Source organism: Zalophus californianus, chromosome 17 (genome assembly GCF_009762305.2).
Source record: "Zalophus californianus isolate mZalCal1 chromosome 17, mZalCal1.pri.v2, whole genome shotgun sequence".
Lineage (NCBI taxonomy): Eukaryota > Metazoa > Chordata > Mammalia > Carnivora > Otariidae > Zalophus > Zalophus californianus.
In genome coordinates this window covers 16,517,002-16,537,074 of record NC_045611.1, presented here as the reverse complement: position 1 = coordinate 16,537,074, position 20,073 = coordinate 16,517,002, and the positions used below count along the sequence as shown (strand labels likewise).

The 20,073-nt window shown below is 42.0% G+C and overlaps 1 protein-coding gene across 3 annotated transcripts in view; it reads left to right on the top strand.

The window, feature by feature from the left end:
- WWP2 (WW domain containing E3 ubiquitin protein ligase 2) overlaps positions 1-20,073 on the top strand; it is a 142,839-nt gene that overhangs the window by 26,959 nt on the left and 95,807 nt on the right. For 2 of the 3 annotated variants that reach the window (XM_027619044.2, XM_027619043.2), the window contains exons 3-4: positions 1,651-1,798; positions 2,148-2,269. In XM_027619044.2, the coding sequence (XP_027474845.1) occupies positions 1,651-1,798; positions 2,148-2,269 (270 nt within the window). Of the gene's footprint in view, positions 1-1,650; positions 1,799-2,007; positions 2,069-2,147; positions 2,270-20,073 lie in introns of those variants that run through there. The other variant, XM_027619045.2, reaches the window with a different exon arrangement.

Sequence of the window (20,073 nt, the reverse complement as noted above, 5' to 3'; positions counted from 1 at the left end):
CCAGAGGTAGTTTTGTCCTTTGTCAAGTTGTGGACCCTGATAGGACTCTCACCTCTCAGAAGGGTCTGGGAGGGAGAGGTTTGCTAAACCTTGTTGGAGGGGAGCTCTGTCTTGCCTCATGGGTAAGAAATGCCAGTCACATGCTCTGATTTGGGGCATGGGATGGAGGACACCTTAGGTGTGTTCCATCCCCGTGACCTGGAGTTTCCACCATGGCTAATATATGCTCTAAGAGATGCTTGCATACTTGTTCAGCTTGGCTCGCAGGTACCAAATAAACATCAGAGGTGCTGCCACATGAAGGATACAGATAGAATAGGAAATGCAGATGGCTAACAAGCACATGGAAAACATACAACCTCACTTGTAATTGAAGAACAGCAATAGAACAAATAAGCAAAATCTGGTAATGACATACAGTGTGGTGGGGAGTCAGGTTGCCTGGGTGCACATCCTGGTTTGAAGCTCCCAGGCTCTGTCACCTGGGGCAATGACTTAACTTCCCCAAGCCTGCTTCCTCTGGGTGAAATGGGGGTGATGATATATTCCCTGCCTCATGGGTTTGTTTTAAGGATTCATTTAGATAGAGGGGAGGGGGTAGGGGGATGGGTTAGCCTGGTGATGGGTATTGAGGAGGGCACGTTCTGCGTGGAGCACTGGGTGGTATGAACAAACAATGAATCATGGAATACTGCACCAAAAACTAATGATGTAATATATGGTGATTAACATAACAATAAAAAAATAAAAAAAAAAAAGAAAAAAGGATTCATTTAGATGATGTGTGCCTAGCCTAGTGTCTGTCATAAGTGCTCGTTAAACCTTACCTAATTTATATGATTTTTTTTTTTACCTTTCTGATTTCTAAATAGTGAAAAAACATAATACTCAGTATGATGGTGGTGAAATGGATATATTGGCCTCTACATGGGTTTATCCTTTTTGCAAAGGAATTAAGCAGTTTGAAGAAAAAATATTCATATCATTTCGAGGAACACTGAGAAATGTATGCAAATATATACATTCATGATGATTTTCCCAGAGTGAAAAATTGGAAGTAATCTATTCAGCACTGAAAGAATAGTTAACTAAATCATGGCATGTCTATACAATTGGCTCATATTGCAGCCATTTAGAATTGATTTTGGAGGGAGAAGAATTCTTAAAGAATTGGGGGCATAAAAGATGATGAGAGTCTGGAAAGTCTGGATTTGCCAACATCTTAATGATAATTATCCCAGTGTTTTCAGGTTAGGAGTGCTTTTTTTCTTATGCTTCATATTTTTGAAATATCCTCACATTTTTTTTTAAAGATTTTATTTATTTATTTGAGAGAATGAGAGAGAGAGAGAGAGCACAAGAGGGGGAAATGTCAGAGGGAGAAGCAGACTCCGTGCTAAGCAGGGAGCCCGATGTGGGACTCGATCCTAGGACTCCAGGATCATGACCTGAGCCGAAGGCAGTCGCCCAACCAACTGAGCCAACCAGGCACCCCTCACATTTTTTTAAAAGTAATTTTTTTTTAGGATCAGAAAAAATACCAAACGTAGTTTTTAAAAGAAACAACAAAAAAGAGCGGAACATCTGCCACAGGGGGGCAGCTGGGAGCCCTCTGACTCATCTTCGACTTTTCCTTTCTTTCCCGTCCAGTGGTGTCAGCAAAACCCAAGGTGCATAATCGTCAACCTCGAATTAACTCATTTGTGGAGGTGGCAGTGGATGGACTCCCCAGTGAAACCAAGAAGACGGGGAAGCGAATTGGGAGCTCCGAGCTTCTCTGGAATGAAATCATCATTTTGTAAGAGAAAGTCCCTTCTCTTTGCAGTAACCAGGGGGAAAGTGAGGAGGTGCTCCAGCGGGGTTGTGGGAGATCCAGCTTTCCTGTGACCCCGCTAACTCCTCTGCCTTTGGTACCCAGGGCACCTCTCGCCAGGTGTTTCTACATCATTGAGCTCACAGAGTGTTCATTATTAGCTAGATGGTTACAGGGTCAGCTTTGGAGGGGAGAGAGTACACATGTGAATGTCTTCCTGTTTGAGGTTTCTCCCTTCCCTCCAAGATGTCAGCGGTAAGTTTATCTGTTTTCTTCTACGTTGTAGGAGTGACCAATGTGCTCAGATGTGATGAATCAACTTTTTGTTTTCCAGGAATGTCACGGCCCAGAGTCATCTAGATTTGAAGGTCTGGAGCTGCCATACTTTGAGAAATGAACTGCTAGGCACCGCCTCTGTCAACCTCTCCAATGTCCTGAAGAACAATGGGGGCAAAAGTACGTATGATGAAGGGGTGGCTGACATGATTCACTTGTGGGGTTGGGGAGAAGAATTCCAAGGCTTGGATTTCTCTCCCACGCCACGGATAGACCTGGCGATGCGGTTTCCTCCAGGACCAGGGGCTGCCGTGACTGTTCCCTGTGGAATGGGTCGTGGAGGTTTAGGAAGGCCAGAGCCCTGCACTGCCGGATTCAGCCTCTTTTGTCCCCAGGCTCTCCTGGTGGGATGCAGTGATGTGTCCCCTTGATCCTTTCTGGAGGTTGAATGCTCTCCCTCTGCCTCTGCTCTTTTCCCAATCCAGGTGACATGTGACATGTTGAATCAAACTGTCCCATGCCTCCAGCCTAAATCATTACTTTCCTAGTCTGAGTCCTTGAGCAGAACAAAGAAGTGGCGTATGTTTGTGTGTGTGTGTGTGTGTGGGGGGTGGTGTTACAAATAGTGCCTTGTGCTCGGTAGGGACTCAGTAAACGTTTACCGAATGTTGGAATGTGATGGAAGCTCTGTCTTAATTATTCAGGGTGCCTCTGCTGCATGGAAATCTAAATCCTAACGTCTGTTTATTGCTGCTTGTGGTCAGTGGCATAACCCATGGTTTTGGTATCTGGACCCTCCCTCATAAAGCCTCTATTGAGAGCAGTACCATATGTGGTGAGGGAATGCCACGGAAAGAAAGACTCCTTTTACTCTTGATGTCTGCTGTCTAGAAAATATTTTCTGAAAGTGGATTTAGCTTAAGAGAGATGTGGGGGTGGGGAGTGTTGAGTCCCAGGGAGAGTGCTGCATTGAGTCGAGGGTTTTTTCTTTCTGAGCCTGTCCTTTCTGACAGGCCACTCGAGTGGTATTGGAGGCTCCTCTGGTCTTTCCCTTTCTGCTGGGCACACAGAGGTGTGGTGAACCCACTCCAGCTTCAGGAATTGTTTAAAACCAGGAATATGCCTCTCTTTTCATTCCCTGATGGTTTATCTTCTGAGTTGGTCTTTATTTCCCAAACTCTGGCGTGCCTTTTATAATTTGATTATCAAGGAGGATTACATTTATTATGTCATTTGGAAATATACCTGTGGACATTCTCACATGAGGGTCAGCAGCCAGTATGACTGTCCTTTTTTTTTTCCCTTCTTCATTTGTTCCGTCAACATACTTTTGCTTTTGATTATAAAAGTGCTTGTAGAAAAACTGGAAATTACAAAAAGCACACAGACACACAAAGAAAATAAAATTCTCCTGTAAGCCACAGTACTTAGTGATAATTACTACCATTTTGACATATATTTTTCTGAGCCTTTTTTTCCTGTGTGCAAATATAAATAAGACATCAATGAAACAAAATTGAGACCATACATAAACATAATATTTTGTAACCTGCCTTTTACTCTTTAAAATGTATTAGTATATCTTTTTAAAAAAATGTATTTATTTACTTTTTTTTTTAGTAATCTCTGCACGGGGATTTTAGGGCTCAAACCTACGACCCCCAGATCAAGAGTCACATACTCTTCTGACTGAGCCAGCCAGGCGCCCCTCAGTATATCTTTACGTATATATTTCTAACTGTGATAAAATACACTTAACAAAATTTACCATCTTAACCATTTTCAAGTGTACAGTGTAGTGGCAATTAAGTACATACACATTGTGCAACCGTCTCCACTATCTGTCTCCAGAATTTCAAACTCAAACTCTGTACCCATCAAACAACTCATTCACTCTCTTCCCTCCATCACCCACCATTCTATTTTCTGTCTCTGTGCATCTGAGTAGGTACCTCATATAGGTAAAATCATACAGTATTTGCCCTTTATTAAAAAAAAAATATTTTATTTATTTATTTATTTATTTATTTATTTATTTATTTATTTATTTATTTAGAGAGCGAGCGTGGGGAGGGGCAGAGGGACACACTATCTTAAGCTGACTCCATGCTGAGCATGGAGTCTGACGTGGGGCTTGATCTCACATGCCTGAGATCACAGCCTGAGCTGAAACCAAGAGTCGGACACTTAACTGACTGTGCCAACCAGGCACCCCTGCCCCCAATATATTGAAATAGTTTTAATTATTCTTCCAAAGTGTAGTTTTTGGTGACTGCCTGGTAGTAGTCTCTCAGGTGGTTGTGTGATGGACATTGGGGTTGTTCTCAGTATTTTATAGTCACAAATAATGCTATGGTAAACTTATACGTTTATAAATCTTTGTGCCTATTTTGATAGTTGTGATAAATTATTGAAGATGGGTTTGCTGGGTTTAAGCATTTTTCACATACTTGTGACATTGGACACATATTGCAAGATTACTCTCCAGAAAAGTTCTGCCAATTTACTCTCCCATCAGCAGTGGTCAAACTGCTGGTTTCTCTTGCATCTTGGCCTTTATTGGAAAAAAATGTTTGTTTTTTTTTTTTGTCTCTTTGATAATTAACGTTATGCCACATTTGCTTCATCTATTTTTTTTTTTTTTTTGGTTGTAGTATTTCAAAGTAAATTACACGTGTTTCAGGTTCTGATGGCCTCTGACTTTACTGTGACTGCAGAGTGATAGTGTAGGTCTGAGTCCCACCAGCCACTATTTGCATGCAGGAACCACAATGCCAGCTCCCCACAGCTCATCTTTTCATCTTGGTTGTTCCACAGAAGGAGCAAGTGTGCTTGACATGCTGGCTTATTTCTAGTCTTTTTCACCGTTTTCCTGCGAGAGGCACCATAATGGGTCTCATATGAACCAATGATTCTGACCTTCTTGGTCTGTTTAGCCATGTCACCACAAACTAGGTCTGAGCCCAGAGAGGAAGCAAAAAGGATATTTTCTTATATAATTACGATACCATTATCACACCTAGCAATATTAACATGAATTCCTTATTATCACCTAATACCCAGTTCCTATTCACTTTCACCATTGTCTCAAAGTGTTGTTTTAAGTTGGTTTGCTTGAACCTGAATTCAGACAAGGTCTATCATTGAATTTGGTCATTATGCCTCTGAAGTTACCCCAGCTTCGCTCTGCTTTTTGATGCTGTGATTTATTGAAGGAGATTGAATGTTTTTAGAGTGTGTTTATTGCCTTATTAATGTTCTTTGCTCTTTTTATATCAAAGTGTACATTTTTCTCTTATAGTTTTGAAAGAGTTCTTTATATGTTAAGGCCATTTCTCTTTGTCTTATAATTTATAAATATTTTTCTGGATTTTCATTTGCATTTTAATTTTGTAGGTTTTTTTTTCTATTTTTCAAACATGTTTTAAACTTGCAGTTGACTCATCACTCTTTGTATTTGTAACCTTTTCCTTTATGAAAGGCTTTCTCCATCCTGAGTTCAGGTAACTAGTCACCTCTGGTTTTTCCTAGTTCATTATGATTTTAATTTTTCACATTAATTCTTTTTTTTAAGATTATTTGAGAGCGCGAGAGAGAGAGTGAGAGAGAGCGAGCCCAAGCAGGGGGGGAGGAGCAGAAGGAGAGGGAGAAACGACGGGGGCCTCAGTCCCAGGACCCTGGGATCATGACCTGAACCAAAGGCAGATGCTTAACCGACTGAGCCACCCAGGCACACCCACATTTCTATATTTTTCTTTTTATTAGCATATAATGTGTTATTTGTTTCAGGTCTGTGATTCATCAGTGTTACACAATTCACAGCGCTCACCGTAGCACATACCCTCCCCAATGTCCATCACCCAGGCACTCCATCCTCCCCCCCCCCCGCATTTAATTCTTTTTTTTTTTTAAAGATTTTATTTATTTATTTGAGAGAGAGAGAAAGAGAGAGAGAGCACATGAGAGGGGGAAGGGTCAGAGGGAGAAGCAGACTCCCCGCTGAGCAGGGAGCCTGATGCGGGACTTGATCCTGAGACTCCAGGGTCATGACCTGAGCCGAAAGCAGTCGCTTAACCAACTGAGCCACCCAGGCGCCCCCTGCATTTAATTCTTAAAGTGAGTTTAATTTTGTGTACAGTGTGAGTAGGGATCTAATTTAATTTTTCCCTAGTGGTTCACTGGTTGCTTTAGTAGTACGTACTGAATAATCCATCTGTGATTATCATCCCTGATGATTTGAGTTGTTACCTTCAGTGTATATTAAAATATATATATATGTAAATGAAACATACATGCACACATACACACACACACATACACATACTTGGGCCTGTGTGAGGGATTTTCCATTTCATCTGTTGTTTTATTAGACTTCTAAAATCACTCTGTTTTAGCTGTTGTAATGTTACCATGTTTTAACATCTGACTGTTTGAGCTTCTCTGCTTTTTAAAATCTTCCCCCTCTTTTCTTTGCATATATGACAACAGCACCTGAACTTTAAATTATTTTCTCAGGTTTTTCCCCTCTTCCTCCTCCCTTTCCCCCCATTCCCTTAAGATTTTATGGAAATTCTATCCTATGTAAAGTTCCTTTATGGAGAATGTCTATACTAATTCTTCCTACCTAGAATTCTCAAGAATTCTCTAAATTCACTCAAATCATTTTGAAGTTATCTTTAGATAGACTCTTTTAAATTGTAAAAATATTTTTGATATTATTTTTAGTGGGATTTTTTCCTGTTGGGTCTCCTAGTCCAGTGTTGTTGATATATGACTATTAGTTTCTGCATGTTTTTGTTTTTATAATCATTCAATTGTTGAATGCTTAGTATAGGTTTTCAGTAGTTTCTTTTGGGTTTTCTTGGTAGACATTTTTGTGGTTTCTAAGATTGATAATTTTGCTCACATTAGGAAATAATTACACTTCTTTTCATTGTTGCTTTGCATACAACTTCCTGATTCAGTGGTGATGAAGTTGGCATCCCACTCTGTCTGGTAACTATGCTTTCTAATGACTCTTCTCTGGGTGTAAAGTTGGGTGTTAGTAACCTCTTCTTGTTTCCCACCCCACTCGGTTTATTAATTACTGTTTTTTTTTTGTTTTTTGTTTTTTAATCAGGAAGGGTGTTGAATTTTTGTGAAATATCTTTTACGTAACTATGGGGGCCGGAGCCTGGGTTGTGCATTGGTGGAGCATTGGACTCTTGGTTTCTGCTCAGGTTGTGATCTCAGGGCTGTGAGACAGAGCCCCACATTGGGCTCCGGGCTCAGCGTGGAGTCCACTTGAGATTCTCTCTCCCTCTCCCCCTCCTGCTCGTGCTCTCTCTCTCTAAAATAAATAAATCAATCTTTTATTTAGAAAGGTCACTATTGGGATAATAGTAACAATCTTTAAATTTCTAGAATATACCCAATTGCTCATGTTGGATTATTCCTTGAAAATTTTGTTAGAATTGCTTGTTAATATTTTATTTGGGGGTTTTCCACCTATATTCATAAGTGGCATTTGTCTGTAGTTTTGTACTATTTTTGTCAGCTTTGGAATCGAGGCTTAGCTAATTTTATAAAGTAAATTGAAGCTCTTTCCAACTTCAGGAACAGACTCTATAACATGGGAATTATCTGTTCCATGAGTGCAGGAAAGAGCTCACCCGTAAAACCATCTGGGTCTGGCTGCTTTCTCTGAAAGAATTCTTTGATGACTTTTTCAGTTTTTTACCCCATAATGATTGGTTTGTTCAGCTTTTCTGATTCATCTTGCATCAGTTTTGTTAATTCATATTTTCTGAGAAAAATTGTTTCATGAGATTTTTCAAATTTATTAGTATAAAGATTTTATTATACTATTTTTGTTTTTTTAGTATTAATATTTTAAATCGCATTCTCATTTAAAAATGTTTCTCATCTTTCTCACTTAAAATTTTTGGTATTTGTTCCCAATTTTTTTTTTTTTTTTAAGATTTTATTTATTTGACAGAGAGAGACATAGTGAGAGAGGGAACACAGGCAGGGGGAGTGGGAGAGGGAGAAGCAGGCTTCCCGCCGAGCAGGGAGCCCGATGTGGGGCTCGATCCCAGGACCCTGGGATCATGACCTGAGCCTAAGGCAGACGCTTAACCAACTGAGGTACCCAGGCCCCCCCCCAGTTTTTTTTCTTGACTAGTGTAAGCATTTTTGTTTTAACTTTTGCTCTTTATTTTTCACGAGACTACTTGGATTTATCAATTATACCTTATTTTCTAATATTTCCATTTTTAGCTTTAACTTTTTCAACTATTTGCCCTAGATCTGTTTTTTTTTTTAATCCAGTCATTTGGTCATTTATAGCTTTTTGAGTTGAAAGCTTATAGTGCATTTATTTTTGTCTTGTTTAATGATGAAAACATTCATGCTTTCAACTTGGCTTTGATTTTTAACCCCCTGGGTATTCACATTTTTTTCTTTTAAAGAAAAGTGCACCAACCTTAAGGGATATAGTTCAGTGAATGTTTACATATGTTCACATCTGTGTAATCACTACTCAGATCAAAATATAGAACATTTCAAGGTCCCAGGAGATTCCCACATCCTTGTTAGTCAGTATCCCTATGCCCACCCTGAGATAACCACTATTCTGATTTCTATCACTATTGGTTAGTTTTGCCTATTCTTGAATTTTTTTAAAATTTTTATTGATTTAATTGACAGAGAGAGCGAGAGAGGAAACACAAGCAGGGGGAGTGGGAGAGGGAGAAGCAGGCTTCCCGCGGAGCAGGGAGCCCGATGTGGGGCTCGATCCCAGGACCCCAGGACCATGACCTGAGCCGAAGGCAGACGCTTAACCAACTGAGCCACCAGGCGCCCCTATTCCTGATTTTTTATTGGTGAAATCATACAGTACATTTTCTTGGCCTGGCTCATCATTGTATCTGTGAGAGTCACCCATACATACATACCATGCATGTAATACTGGTTTATTTTTTTATAGGGGTTAAAGTTCCTATTATATGACTATACCACAATTTATTTGTTTAATCTCCTGTTGGTGGACATTGGGGCTCTTTTCCAGTTTGGGGTCATCATGAGCAAAGCTGCTAGGCACATTCTTATACGTGTGTTTTGGAAGACATATACATATATTTCTATTGAGTGTGTGTGTGTCTGCCTGTCTATCTATCTATCTATCTAGGGCCCTCAGTTCAAAGAGTGGATGTATGTTTAGCTTTGGTAGATAACTGTCTAACAGTTTTCTAGGGGCAAATCCCTATCTGTTGCTGTGTCCTGCTCCTTGTTTGTAATTGCTGTTGCGGTTTTTCTCTTTGAGCCCAGAGTGATTCAGAAGGATGTTTTCTGTTTCCCGGTGCTTATGTTGTGCGTGACCATCACCACAGCTCCTGCTGTCCAGCACCAGCCGTAGCACTGTGTGTGTGTGTGTGTGTGTGTGTGTGTGTGTGTGTGTGTGTGTGTGTGTGTGTGTGGCTGGCTGGGGTAGTGAGACACATCAGATCCAATCTGATGGAAAATGTGGGTTGTCGCTGGGCAGTGGGCTGTTTTTTCGTAGAAAAGGAAATCTAGGATGACAATGGCATAGATGAGATACATAACATTCCAGCAGGGTTTCGTAAAGCCTTCTGTTTAGAGCAAGGCTGTTTCTGGTGGTTACAGATCTGTTGCATGGAAAAGTGGTTAAGAACACGTAGATTCCGGAGTCTGACTACCTGGGTTTGAATGCTGATTCCAGGAGCTTTGTGATGTCAGACAGTCACTTACTTCTCTGTGCTTCTGTTTCCTTATCTGTAAAACATTATTTGGAGATGAAATGAGCTAAGCATAGTGAGTACTATAGAAATAGTAACTGTGGTAGTCATGGTAGTAATCCTGCCTCCTCTGATTCTTTTCTTCCCAAAGCTGGGGAGGTTCAAATCCTCGAGGTGGTGGCAGAGACCCTGTTTCTTGATGTAGGACCTGCTTGCCTAAATGGAAGGCAGCCCCAAGGTTGTTCCAAGGGAGAGTTCTTTTTTTTTTTTTTTTAAGGTTTTATTTATGTATTTGTCAGAGAGAGAGCACATGAGCACAAGCAGGGGGAGCGGCAGGCAGAGGGAGAAGCCGGCTTCCCGTGGAGCAGGGAGCCCGATGTGGGACTCGATCCCAGGACCCTTGGATCATGAGCTGAGCCGAAGGCAGATGCTTCACCGACTGAGCCACCCAGGCGCCCCTCAAGGGAGAGTTCTAAGGCTGGACAAATGCAAAAGCCCTGGGGGTATGGAGTGGAGAGGCTATCATTAATGTGAGGTATTTCAGCTCCAGGGTCTTGGCACCTGCATTCCTTGGGGAGCTGCTAGGCTGGGAGTGTGTCCAGAGTGGTGTGTTAAGTATGAATACGGTTATGTAGGATAGTAGGTCACAGCAAGTTAGGCAACTCCTCTCACTGTGGCCTGGTCTTCCTGAAACAGCTTTGCCTGGGAAAAGGCCTGTCCTGCTTGGTGTTTCTCTGCGCTACGCGACTCAGTTCCTTCCTTTGTTCGCTGCCTTGTTGTCCCCTGGGTGGACTTGAAAGTTGACTGGGAAGCTCAGCTGGTGTGTTATGCCTGGTGGAGGGCTTTGCTCGAGTCCTGCAGTTGCGTAAGGGTCAGCCTTGGCCGACTTTCTGCAAGGACATTGACCTGGCTGTGGCTGCAAGAAGTACTTGACTCAAAGGACTGGTTTGGCTCTTAAGGTCGGCTCTACTCATCTCTGTGTGGAAGCCAGATGTTGGGGTTGAATATTGATTTTTTTTTAAAGATTTTATTTATTTATTTGACAGAGAGAGATAAATGAGAGCAGGAACACAAGCAGGGGGAGTGGGAGAGGGAGAAGCAGGCTTCCTGTGGAGCAGGGAGCCTGATGCGGGGCTCGATCCCAGGACCCTGGGATCATGACCTGAGCTGAAGGCAGACATTTAACGACTGAGCCACCCAGGTGCCCCTCGAATATTGATTTTTAAAAACCTTTTTATTAGGGGCATTTTCAAGCTTTGGTAGTTATTAGCATATGTTTCATCTGTATCCGCCCACTGGATGATCTTGATTTCTTTCTAAATTGGTAGCAGGTAGGATGTAAGACTCAACTGATTTTCTCTTGTAGTTCCCCTCTCCTGCAGCTGGCCTCATTAACCCTGCAGATCTTGGCACTACCAGATTGTCCTCCTTGCAAGGGGGAAGTTGTAGCTTGAAGTAGATTTTTTAAAAAAAACCTTCTCTATTTTAAAATAATTTCAAATTGAGAAACAAGTTAAAAGAGTGGGACAAGGAATTCCCCTATGCCCTGCACCCAGCTGTTAATATTTTGATACGTTTGCTTTAACATTGCTATACATACATCTATAATCATTTTCTGAATCATTTTAAATTACCAACCTTGTACTTTTTTTTGAATGCTCAATACATGTTATTTATTATTATTATGTCACTATGTTATATTGCTAGTATTATATTCCAGGTATATATCATTCTTTTAAAAATTTATTTAAATTCAATTAATTAACATATAGTATATTATTAGTTTCAGAAGTAGGGTTCAGTGATGCATCAGTTGCATATAACAACCAGTGCTCATTATACCACATGTCCTTATTATTTTTTTAAGATTTTATTTATTTATTTGAGAGAGAGAGAGATAGCAAGAAAGAGAGAGAGCACATGTCCTTCTTAATGCCCATCACCCAGTTACCCCATCCCCCCATCTACCTCGTTTCCAGCAACGCTCAGTTTGTTTCTTATAGTTAAGAGTCTCTTAAGGTTTGTCTCCCTCTTTGATTTCGTCTTATTTTTCCCTCCCTTCCCCATGATCCTCTGTTTTGTTTCTTAAATTCCACATATGAGTGAAATCATTTGATAATTGTCTTTCTCTGATTGACTTATTTCGCTTAGCATCATACCTTCTAGTTCCATCCATGTCGTTGCAAATGGTAAGATTTCATTTTTTTTTATGGCTGAGTAATATTCCATCATATGTACATACCATATCTTCTTTATCCATTCATCTTTCGATGGACATCTGGGCTCTATCCGTAGTTTGACTGTTGTGGACATTGCTGCTATAAACATTGGGGGAACCTGGTACTTCTTTGTCCCTAAGTACTTAAGTGTCTGTTTTTTAAGAAGGATGTTTTCTTACCTAACCACTGTACAATTAGATCAAGAAACTGGGCACCTGGGTGGCTCAATCGTTAGGCCTCTGCCTTCAGCTCGGGTCGTGATCCTGGGGTCCTGAGATCGAGCCCCGTGTTGGGCTCCCTACACGGTGGGGAGTCTGCTTCTCCCTCTCACACTCACCATGCTTGTGTTCCCTTTCTCTCTGTCAGATAAATAAATAAAATCTTTAAAAAAAAAATCAAGAAACCTAACATTTTTGCAGTATTGTTACCTAATTCATATTTTCTAATTGTGGCAAAAATGCACTTAAAGTGATTTTTCCCCATGATCCAGGATCCCATGCAAAATTATGCATTGCATCTGGTTGTCATGTCTCCTTAAATATGAGATTAGTTCCTCAGCCTGTTTTTGTCTTTCATGACGCTATCATTGTTGAGGAGTTCAGGCCTGTCTTTTTGTAGAATCCTCTCAGTTTGGCTCTGTCTGGGTTTTCCTCAGCATTAGATTCAGGGTATGTGTTTTTGGCAGGAATGCTCAGGAAATGATATTGTGTCCTTCTAAGTGCAAAATATCAGGAGGCACATGACTCAGCGTGTTTCATTGTTAACGATGTTAACTTTGATCCTTTGGTTAAAGTGGTATCTGCCAGGTTCTCCACGGTAAAATGACTGTTTTCTTTTTATAACTAAAAAATAATTTATGGGGAGGCATAATACTTTGTGATTATGTAAATATCTGTCCCTTGTCACACCTTCACCTACTTGTTTTTGCATTCATTAATTTTTTTTTTCTGAATCAGTCATTACTGTGTGGGTTGCAAATTTTTCCCCCAGTTTTATTATTCCTTGTACACTTATTAGTTGGTCTACTCTTGCAAGGAAGAGTATTTCCTTTTCTTTTAGGCATGTATTATCAGTCTCAACTCATGGAGTCTTATTTTATTCAGTGGGTTATAGTTTATTTCTGCCATTATTTTGATGCTCACATTATCCCTGGTTTGGCCAGTGGGTGTCTCTTCAGACCTGCTCCTGTATCCTTGTGATATGTCCTCCATCATATATTATTTTCCAAATATGTTCCAATATAGTTAGAATTTCTTATATGATAAAGGGGGCATTGAGAATCAGAAAAGGTGAACAAATGGCATTAGGACCATCAGCTAACCAAGTGGCTTTCCAAGTGTGGTCCTCAGGCTAGCAACATGGGCATCACTTGGAAACATGTTAGAAATGCCAATTCTGGGGTGCCTGGGTGGCTCAGTCAGTTAAATGTCTGCCTTCAGCTCAGGTCATGATCCTGGGCCCTGGATTGAGCCCTGTGACAGGCTCCTTGCTCAGTAGGGACCCTGGTTCTCCCTCTCCCTCTGCCTCTCCTCCCTGACTCATGTACTCTCTCTCTCTCTCAAATAAATAAAATCTTAAAAAAAAGAGATGTAAATTCTGAGGCCCTATCCCAAACCTGCAGAATCAGAAACTCTGGGGGTGGGGTCCAGCAATCTGTTTTATCAGATTTTCCAGGGAATTCTGATGTGTGCTCCAGTTGGAGAACCACAAAGCTAACTGCTTGGGAAAAAGATAAAGCTAGGTACCTTCCTTAAATTGATACTTGTGATAGTTTTCTTTCTTTCTTTCTTTTCTTTTTTTTAAGATTTTTATTTTTAAGTAATCTCTACACCCAGCGTGTGGCTTGAATTTACAATCCCGAGATCACGAGTCACATGCTCTACCAACTGAGCCAGCCAGGTGCCGCGTGACAGTTTTCTTTAATTAGTTTTTAAAATATGTAACCCTTGAATCAGTCGAGAGTTTATTTTGATTTATGATACGGGGTAGGGATCCAGTTGTATTTTTTCCTAATGGGTTTTACAGTCTCACTGTTTTCTTTGGAGGGAGTGTCAGCATCAGGTTGGATGTTCTCTCTTCTCACACTGCTCTTCTTCAAAACTTTCTTGGCTCTTAAGCATTCGTTTTTTTCTGACAGACTTTATATCTGTCCATCCCGCTATCTAGCTAGCTCTCTGTGCACATGTCTATAAACAGATGTGTAAATATCTGTTTCTTTGTCTATGTATAAAACACCAGGAGGTCATAATGAAACCTCCTTTCTAGTTCAGTCCCACAGGGTTCTTCCTAACTTTCTTCCTTCCCATAGGAGAGCCCTGGCTCTCAGCATCATCCATATATTTACTCATTACCTCTCTTCTAGAATGCACACCAGGTGTTTTGAGAACTGCTGTACCCATGCCACTGTGAAAAGTGAAGTAGACTTTGAAAAGCCCCTTGCTTATGCTCTCCATGTCCTATGCATCTCTTGTCTTTGCCCATGTGTGTCTAAAAAAAAAAAAGAAGAAAGAAAGCAAACAGCTCCCTATTTATTTAAAAATCTTACAAGCAGAAGGTTGTTTCGGCACTTTATATTTTGAGAACAGATAGGCCAGTCATAAGGGGTGCACCGCCTCCCTCACTCTTCCGTAAGGATGGAGTGTTCTGGTGGGTGGGCTGTGCATCTCAAGGAGGCACGCCTGACAGACAGTGCGTGCATTTATTTTAAAGTAAACACAGCGCTGTTTTTCCAGTTTTTCAACTGAAAGATAAATAAAACTACTAATCCTTGGAACTTGAATCAGAGGGAGAAGAGAGAAAATGAAAAAAAATTTGCTCTACAGTTAAAAACAATTTTATGTTTATTTTTTAAATTAATTTTTTCCCCCTAGTTTTATTCAAGAACGCATACAAAATATTCCAGAGAAATGAATTTTAACCCACCTCCTCCCCTTTTCCCTCCTCTTCCTCGTCCTGGTTAATCTGGAAGTAACGCAATTTATAACTCTTTGCTAAGATTATGCTTTTTCAAATATTTTTTGGTGAGATATTTCAAATACCTTTTGGAAAATGCACCGTAGAAGTTACAATAATCCTGCTCTTGCTCCTTTCAGTGGTACAACCCTACCACTGAGAATCTCAGCTTTGCCTTTCACTTTGATTCTCTCTTTTGAAGAAACTGCGCAAAATTGGCGGTATCCATGATTCCATCTTCTATGTATGTATGTGTGTATGTGTGTACACTCTACACCCAGCATGGGGCACATACAACCCCGAGATCAAGAGTTGCTCACCCTTCCAACTGAGCCAGCCAGGTGCCCCCATGATTCCATCTTCTATAGGGTAGGTGCCGTCAAGGGTAAACTTAAAAACTTTTTTTTGGTCCCCCCCCCCCCGCCCCCCCCCCCCCCCCCCCGCCAAGCTTTATCACAGGGGCCATGGCAGCACCGGAAGCGGAAAGGCAAAAACAATTTTACATTTAAATTTATAAAGTTGTTCACTACTCTTAAACTTGAGGAAGAAGTGACAGGGGACAAAAATGAAAGACTGTATGTGACAGTCCTCTGAGCTGATCAGGAGATCTTACTTAGGACATAGCTACAAACTCCAGTGTCTTGAACAAGCCTGATGGTAGAAATGGCCAGAGCAGTCCTGCATAGCCAAATTTTCTTTTTTTAAGATTTTATTTAATTATTTGACAGAGAGAGACAGCAAGAGAGGGAACACAAGCAGGGGGAGTGGAAGAGGGAGAAGCAGGCTTCCCGCGGAGCAGGGAGCCCGATGCGGGGCTGCGTACTGGGATCATGACCTGAGCCGAAGGTAGACGCTTAATGACTGAGCCACCTAGGTGCCCACAAATAAAATCTTTAAGAAACAAAATTTCTGAAAAATTTTATCTTGTTCCCCAAATTGAAAATATTATTTTTTCTGATTATAAAAATAACACATGCCTCTAAAACTGAAAATGTTACTTATTTAGTTTTTATTTGTCAGAGCACAAGCAGGAGGAGTGGCGGGGAGAGGGAGAAGCAGGCTCCCTGCTGAGCGGGGAGCCCGATGCGGGACTTGATCCTGGGACCCTGGGATCATGACCTGAGCTGAAGGCAGCTGTCCAACCAACTCAGTCACCCAGGCGTCCCAAAAACTGAAAATATTATTGTTTTTCTTCTTAACGATTTTCATGCTTATTGGAAAAAAAAGACAAAAACCATTCTTTTTTTTTTTTAAGATTTTATTTATTTGTGAGAGAGAGAGTGAGAGAGAGAGAGAGCATGAACTGGGTGGGGAGGGGGTGTGGGAGAGGGAGAAGCAGGCCCCCCACTGAGCAGGGAGCCCGATGTGGGGCTTGATCCCAGGACCCTGGGATCATGACCTGAGCCAAAGGCAGATGCCCAACCGACTGAGCCACCCAGGGGCCCCGACAAAAACCATTCTGAATTGCTTTAGTGTGTATCAGGCATTGTTTTGAATTCTTAAAGTACAAGTATTAAAACTTATTTAGTCCTCCTGTGTCCCTGTGAGACAGATTGTGTTGCCATCCCCTTAGATGAGGAAATAGGTAGATGTTATTATGTAACTTTTCCAAGGCCACACAAGTAGGTGGTGGCAGAACCGGGATTTAATCCAGGCCTTTTGGCCTCACAGCCTCTCTTCATCTACTGCCTTCCAATGAGGGACAAGGTTGAAATCACTTAAAATTTTATTGTTCAGCGCTAACCCCATAAATCCTTTGTTATATATCCACTAAGCTTTTTGGGGTGGTATGTAAATCATATATGTTTGTATGTGCAACTTTTTTTTCCAAAATGGGAACTCACTATGCAGATTGCTTTGTAACTTTTTTCACCCAGTTTTGTTTTCTTTTTTTACCTCAGTGAAACTAGACCATTTTTAATGGCTGCCATAGCAGGTTTTTTGGAATGAATGCACCATAATTTAACCACTCTCCTATTGTTGGCCATTTCTACTCTTTCACTGTTATAAGCAAGACTTTTTGGTCAATTCTGATAAAGAGAGCTCTTTTTTCTTAAGGTAGTAAATTCCTAGGCTGGCAATTGCTGGGTCAAAGGGCAGGCGAGTTTCAAGGTTTTTGATGCCTGTGGCCTGGATCTGCTGCAAAGCCTGGGCCAATAACGCATGCTCACTGCTCACCGCTCACCGCTCACCTATTCACCCTTCTGTACTTGTTCTTCTTCTTTTTTTTTTTTAAAGATTTTATTTTTATTTATTCGAGAGAGAGAGAATGAGAGATAGAGAGCACGAGAGGGAAGAGGGTCAGAGGGAGAAGCAGACTCCCCGCCGAGCAGGGAGCCCGATGCGGGACTCGATCCCGGGACTCCAGGATCATGACCTGAGCCAAAGGCAGTTGCTTAACCAACTGAGCCACCCAGGCGCCCTGTACTTCTTGTTCTTGTCCGTGGTGCTGGGGGTTGTCAACCTTTTAACCTCTGTTAAGTGAAAAGCAATTACTCTTATTTTAATTTGCATCTCTTCTTTTGTCCTCTCTCCTCTTCTTGGGAAACTTCCAGGGAAGCTTCTGTTCTCCTTACCCCATGTCACGTGCCTCAGTCACCTCCCTGTTGCAAAATCTAGTGGTCAGTTCTCATCCTCAGCTTGCTTGCCTGACTGATGGGATATGATGAGTCGATCCCTCCTCTCGACCTTCTGTTTCCACTTGGTTTTCCGGACACCACACCCGATTGGTTTTCTGTCTGTCTTTCTGGCCACTCCTGTCGTTTTTGTTGGTTTACTCCTTGCCGGTCTGGAAACATTGGGATACCCCAGGTTGGCTTAGTCCTGCATCCACTTGTTCATTTCCACCCCTGCCTTTCAAGATCTCGTCTAGCCTCATGGCTTTCAATTTGGTCTGGACACGTGTAACTTGCAGCCTGGGCCTCAGCCATGGTAACGAAAGACTGTGTGTTTCTGGATATCTAATTCATATCTTCACATTAACATGTTAAAAGTCAAGCTACCTGCTTTCTCATAGCTTCCTCCATCTCAGGCAATGGTGATTCAGTCTTGCTCAGGCATAGCATCGTGGTGTCTTTCTTGATGCCACTCTTTCTTTCTTTTATAACCCACATCCAGTCAGCATGTCCTGCCTGCATTACCCTTGAGATATGTTTGAGGCGCTGACCATTTCTCACCATGACTGCTGCCATCACCATGTCCAGATCCCTCTTTTCAGCTGTTAGGAGGCCTTTGCCTGTCTCCCTGCATCAGCCTCTCTCTCCCTACAGTGCACTTTTGAACTGAGCAGCCAGAATAACCCAAACTGTGAGCCGAATCATATCACCTGCACAGTGGTTGCCCATTGCACTAAGAGTAAAAGCTAAAATCCTCCCCTAATGGCCTAAAAGACCTTCCCTGATCTTCATGTCACTCCTCTTTTATCTCAGCCATTCTGCCCCTCTGCAGGCCCCCCTCTAGTCCCCAAGCCCCCTTGCTCTTCTTCTGACCCACTGCTATTCTTGCCTTAGGACCTTGGTGCTGACCTTGCCGTCTTCCTGAAATATTCTTCCTCATGTGTCCTCATGGCTTTGCTCCCTCACCCCCTTCCCGTCTACTCAGATACCACCCTAGTGAGGCTTTCTTTGACCATTCTTTCTGTTTTAGAAGTGTATAATTCGGTGATTTTTAAATCATTTATTTTATTTTATTTTTTAAAATTTATGCGAGAAAGAGAGAGAGTGTGCGAGCATGGGGGGGAGGCAGAGGGAGAGGAAGAAGCAGACTCCCCGCTGAGCAGGGAGCCCAATGTGGGACTCGATCTCAGGACCCCGGGATCATGACTCAAGCTGAAGGCAGAAGCTTAACCACCTGAACCACCCAGGTGCCCCAATTCAGTGATTTTTAAAAATTTTACCAAGTTGTGCAACGTTGCCATGAACTTTTCTATCACCCCAGTAAGATCTCTTATGCCCACTTACCATTAATTTCTGTTTCCACCCCCAGCTCTGGCAACCACACATCTACCTTCTGTGTATGTAGATTTGCCTTTTCTGGACATTTTGTACAAATGGAATCATATAATATGTGGCCTTGACCAAATGGTCTTAATTGCAAGTCCTCCCTACCCAGCGTTCCCTGTTCCTTTCTCTGCTTTATTTTCTTTTTAGCAGTATCCCCATATAATATGATATATTTCGTTTATCTCATTCCTTGCCCTCTACAGCTGGAATGTAAGCTTCACAGGGCAGGCGTTGTTTGATTTTTGTTCACTCTTGGGCGTCCCTTCACCCCTGTGCCTAGAACACAAGACGCTAATACATATATACAAAATATAAATACTATATTATATATACTGAATTAGAGTAGTGAGGATGAACATCTTTTGTTGTGACTCGGGTTTCTGTGGCCAGTGTCATGGCTCACCTCTGAGGCAGAGGTGGGGCCAGGGTAGTACCCAGTGCCTGATCTGGGGAGGCATCAGGCTGAACCCATCCCTGGCCTCCCAAAGCAAGCCTTTGTTTCATTTTGCCCCGGTCTGGTTGCAGTTACATCAGTGACTACTGTTTTCTTGATTGGCACCAGATGCCAGGCATTGGGGTTTAAAACCATCTTTAATAGTCTCTGAAAAGCACTCTGTGTGTTGCTTTCCATCATCTGCACCTCAGGCAGATATGGCCAAGCCAGAACCTCAAGGAATTCCCGAAGAAGCCAAGAGCACCCCCCCTCCCCCATCCCCACGTCCCCAGCTTCTCAAAGTTATGGCCAGGCCCAGTTCGTGGCTTTGGTGTCAGCGGAGAGCTGTTTGAAAGAAAAGGTCCTTTCAGCCAGAAGTCTCAAAAGTAAACACACAGGGCCCTGCAATGACTGTTAAAACAGACCTGCTCTCTGTGTCACCAGCAGAGAGGTTGCCTTGTGAAACCTCACTTGAAGAAAGAAGCAAAGCTTTCTGTCAGGAATCTCTTCCCCCATACGTGGCTGCCTCGGCATAGCCTGGGGTTTACTGCTGCCTCTCGAGTGTTCTGTAAGCTTATCAGTTTTGGAAGCCGGTCACTCTCCTGGGAGCACGTATTGAGCAAAGAGTGATTCTACCCCTCGA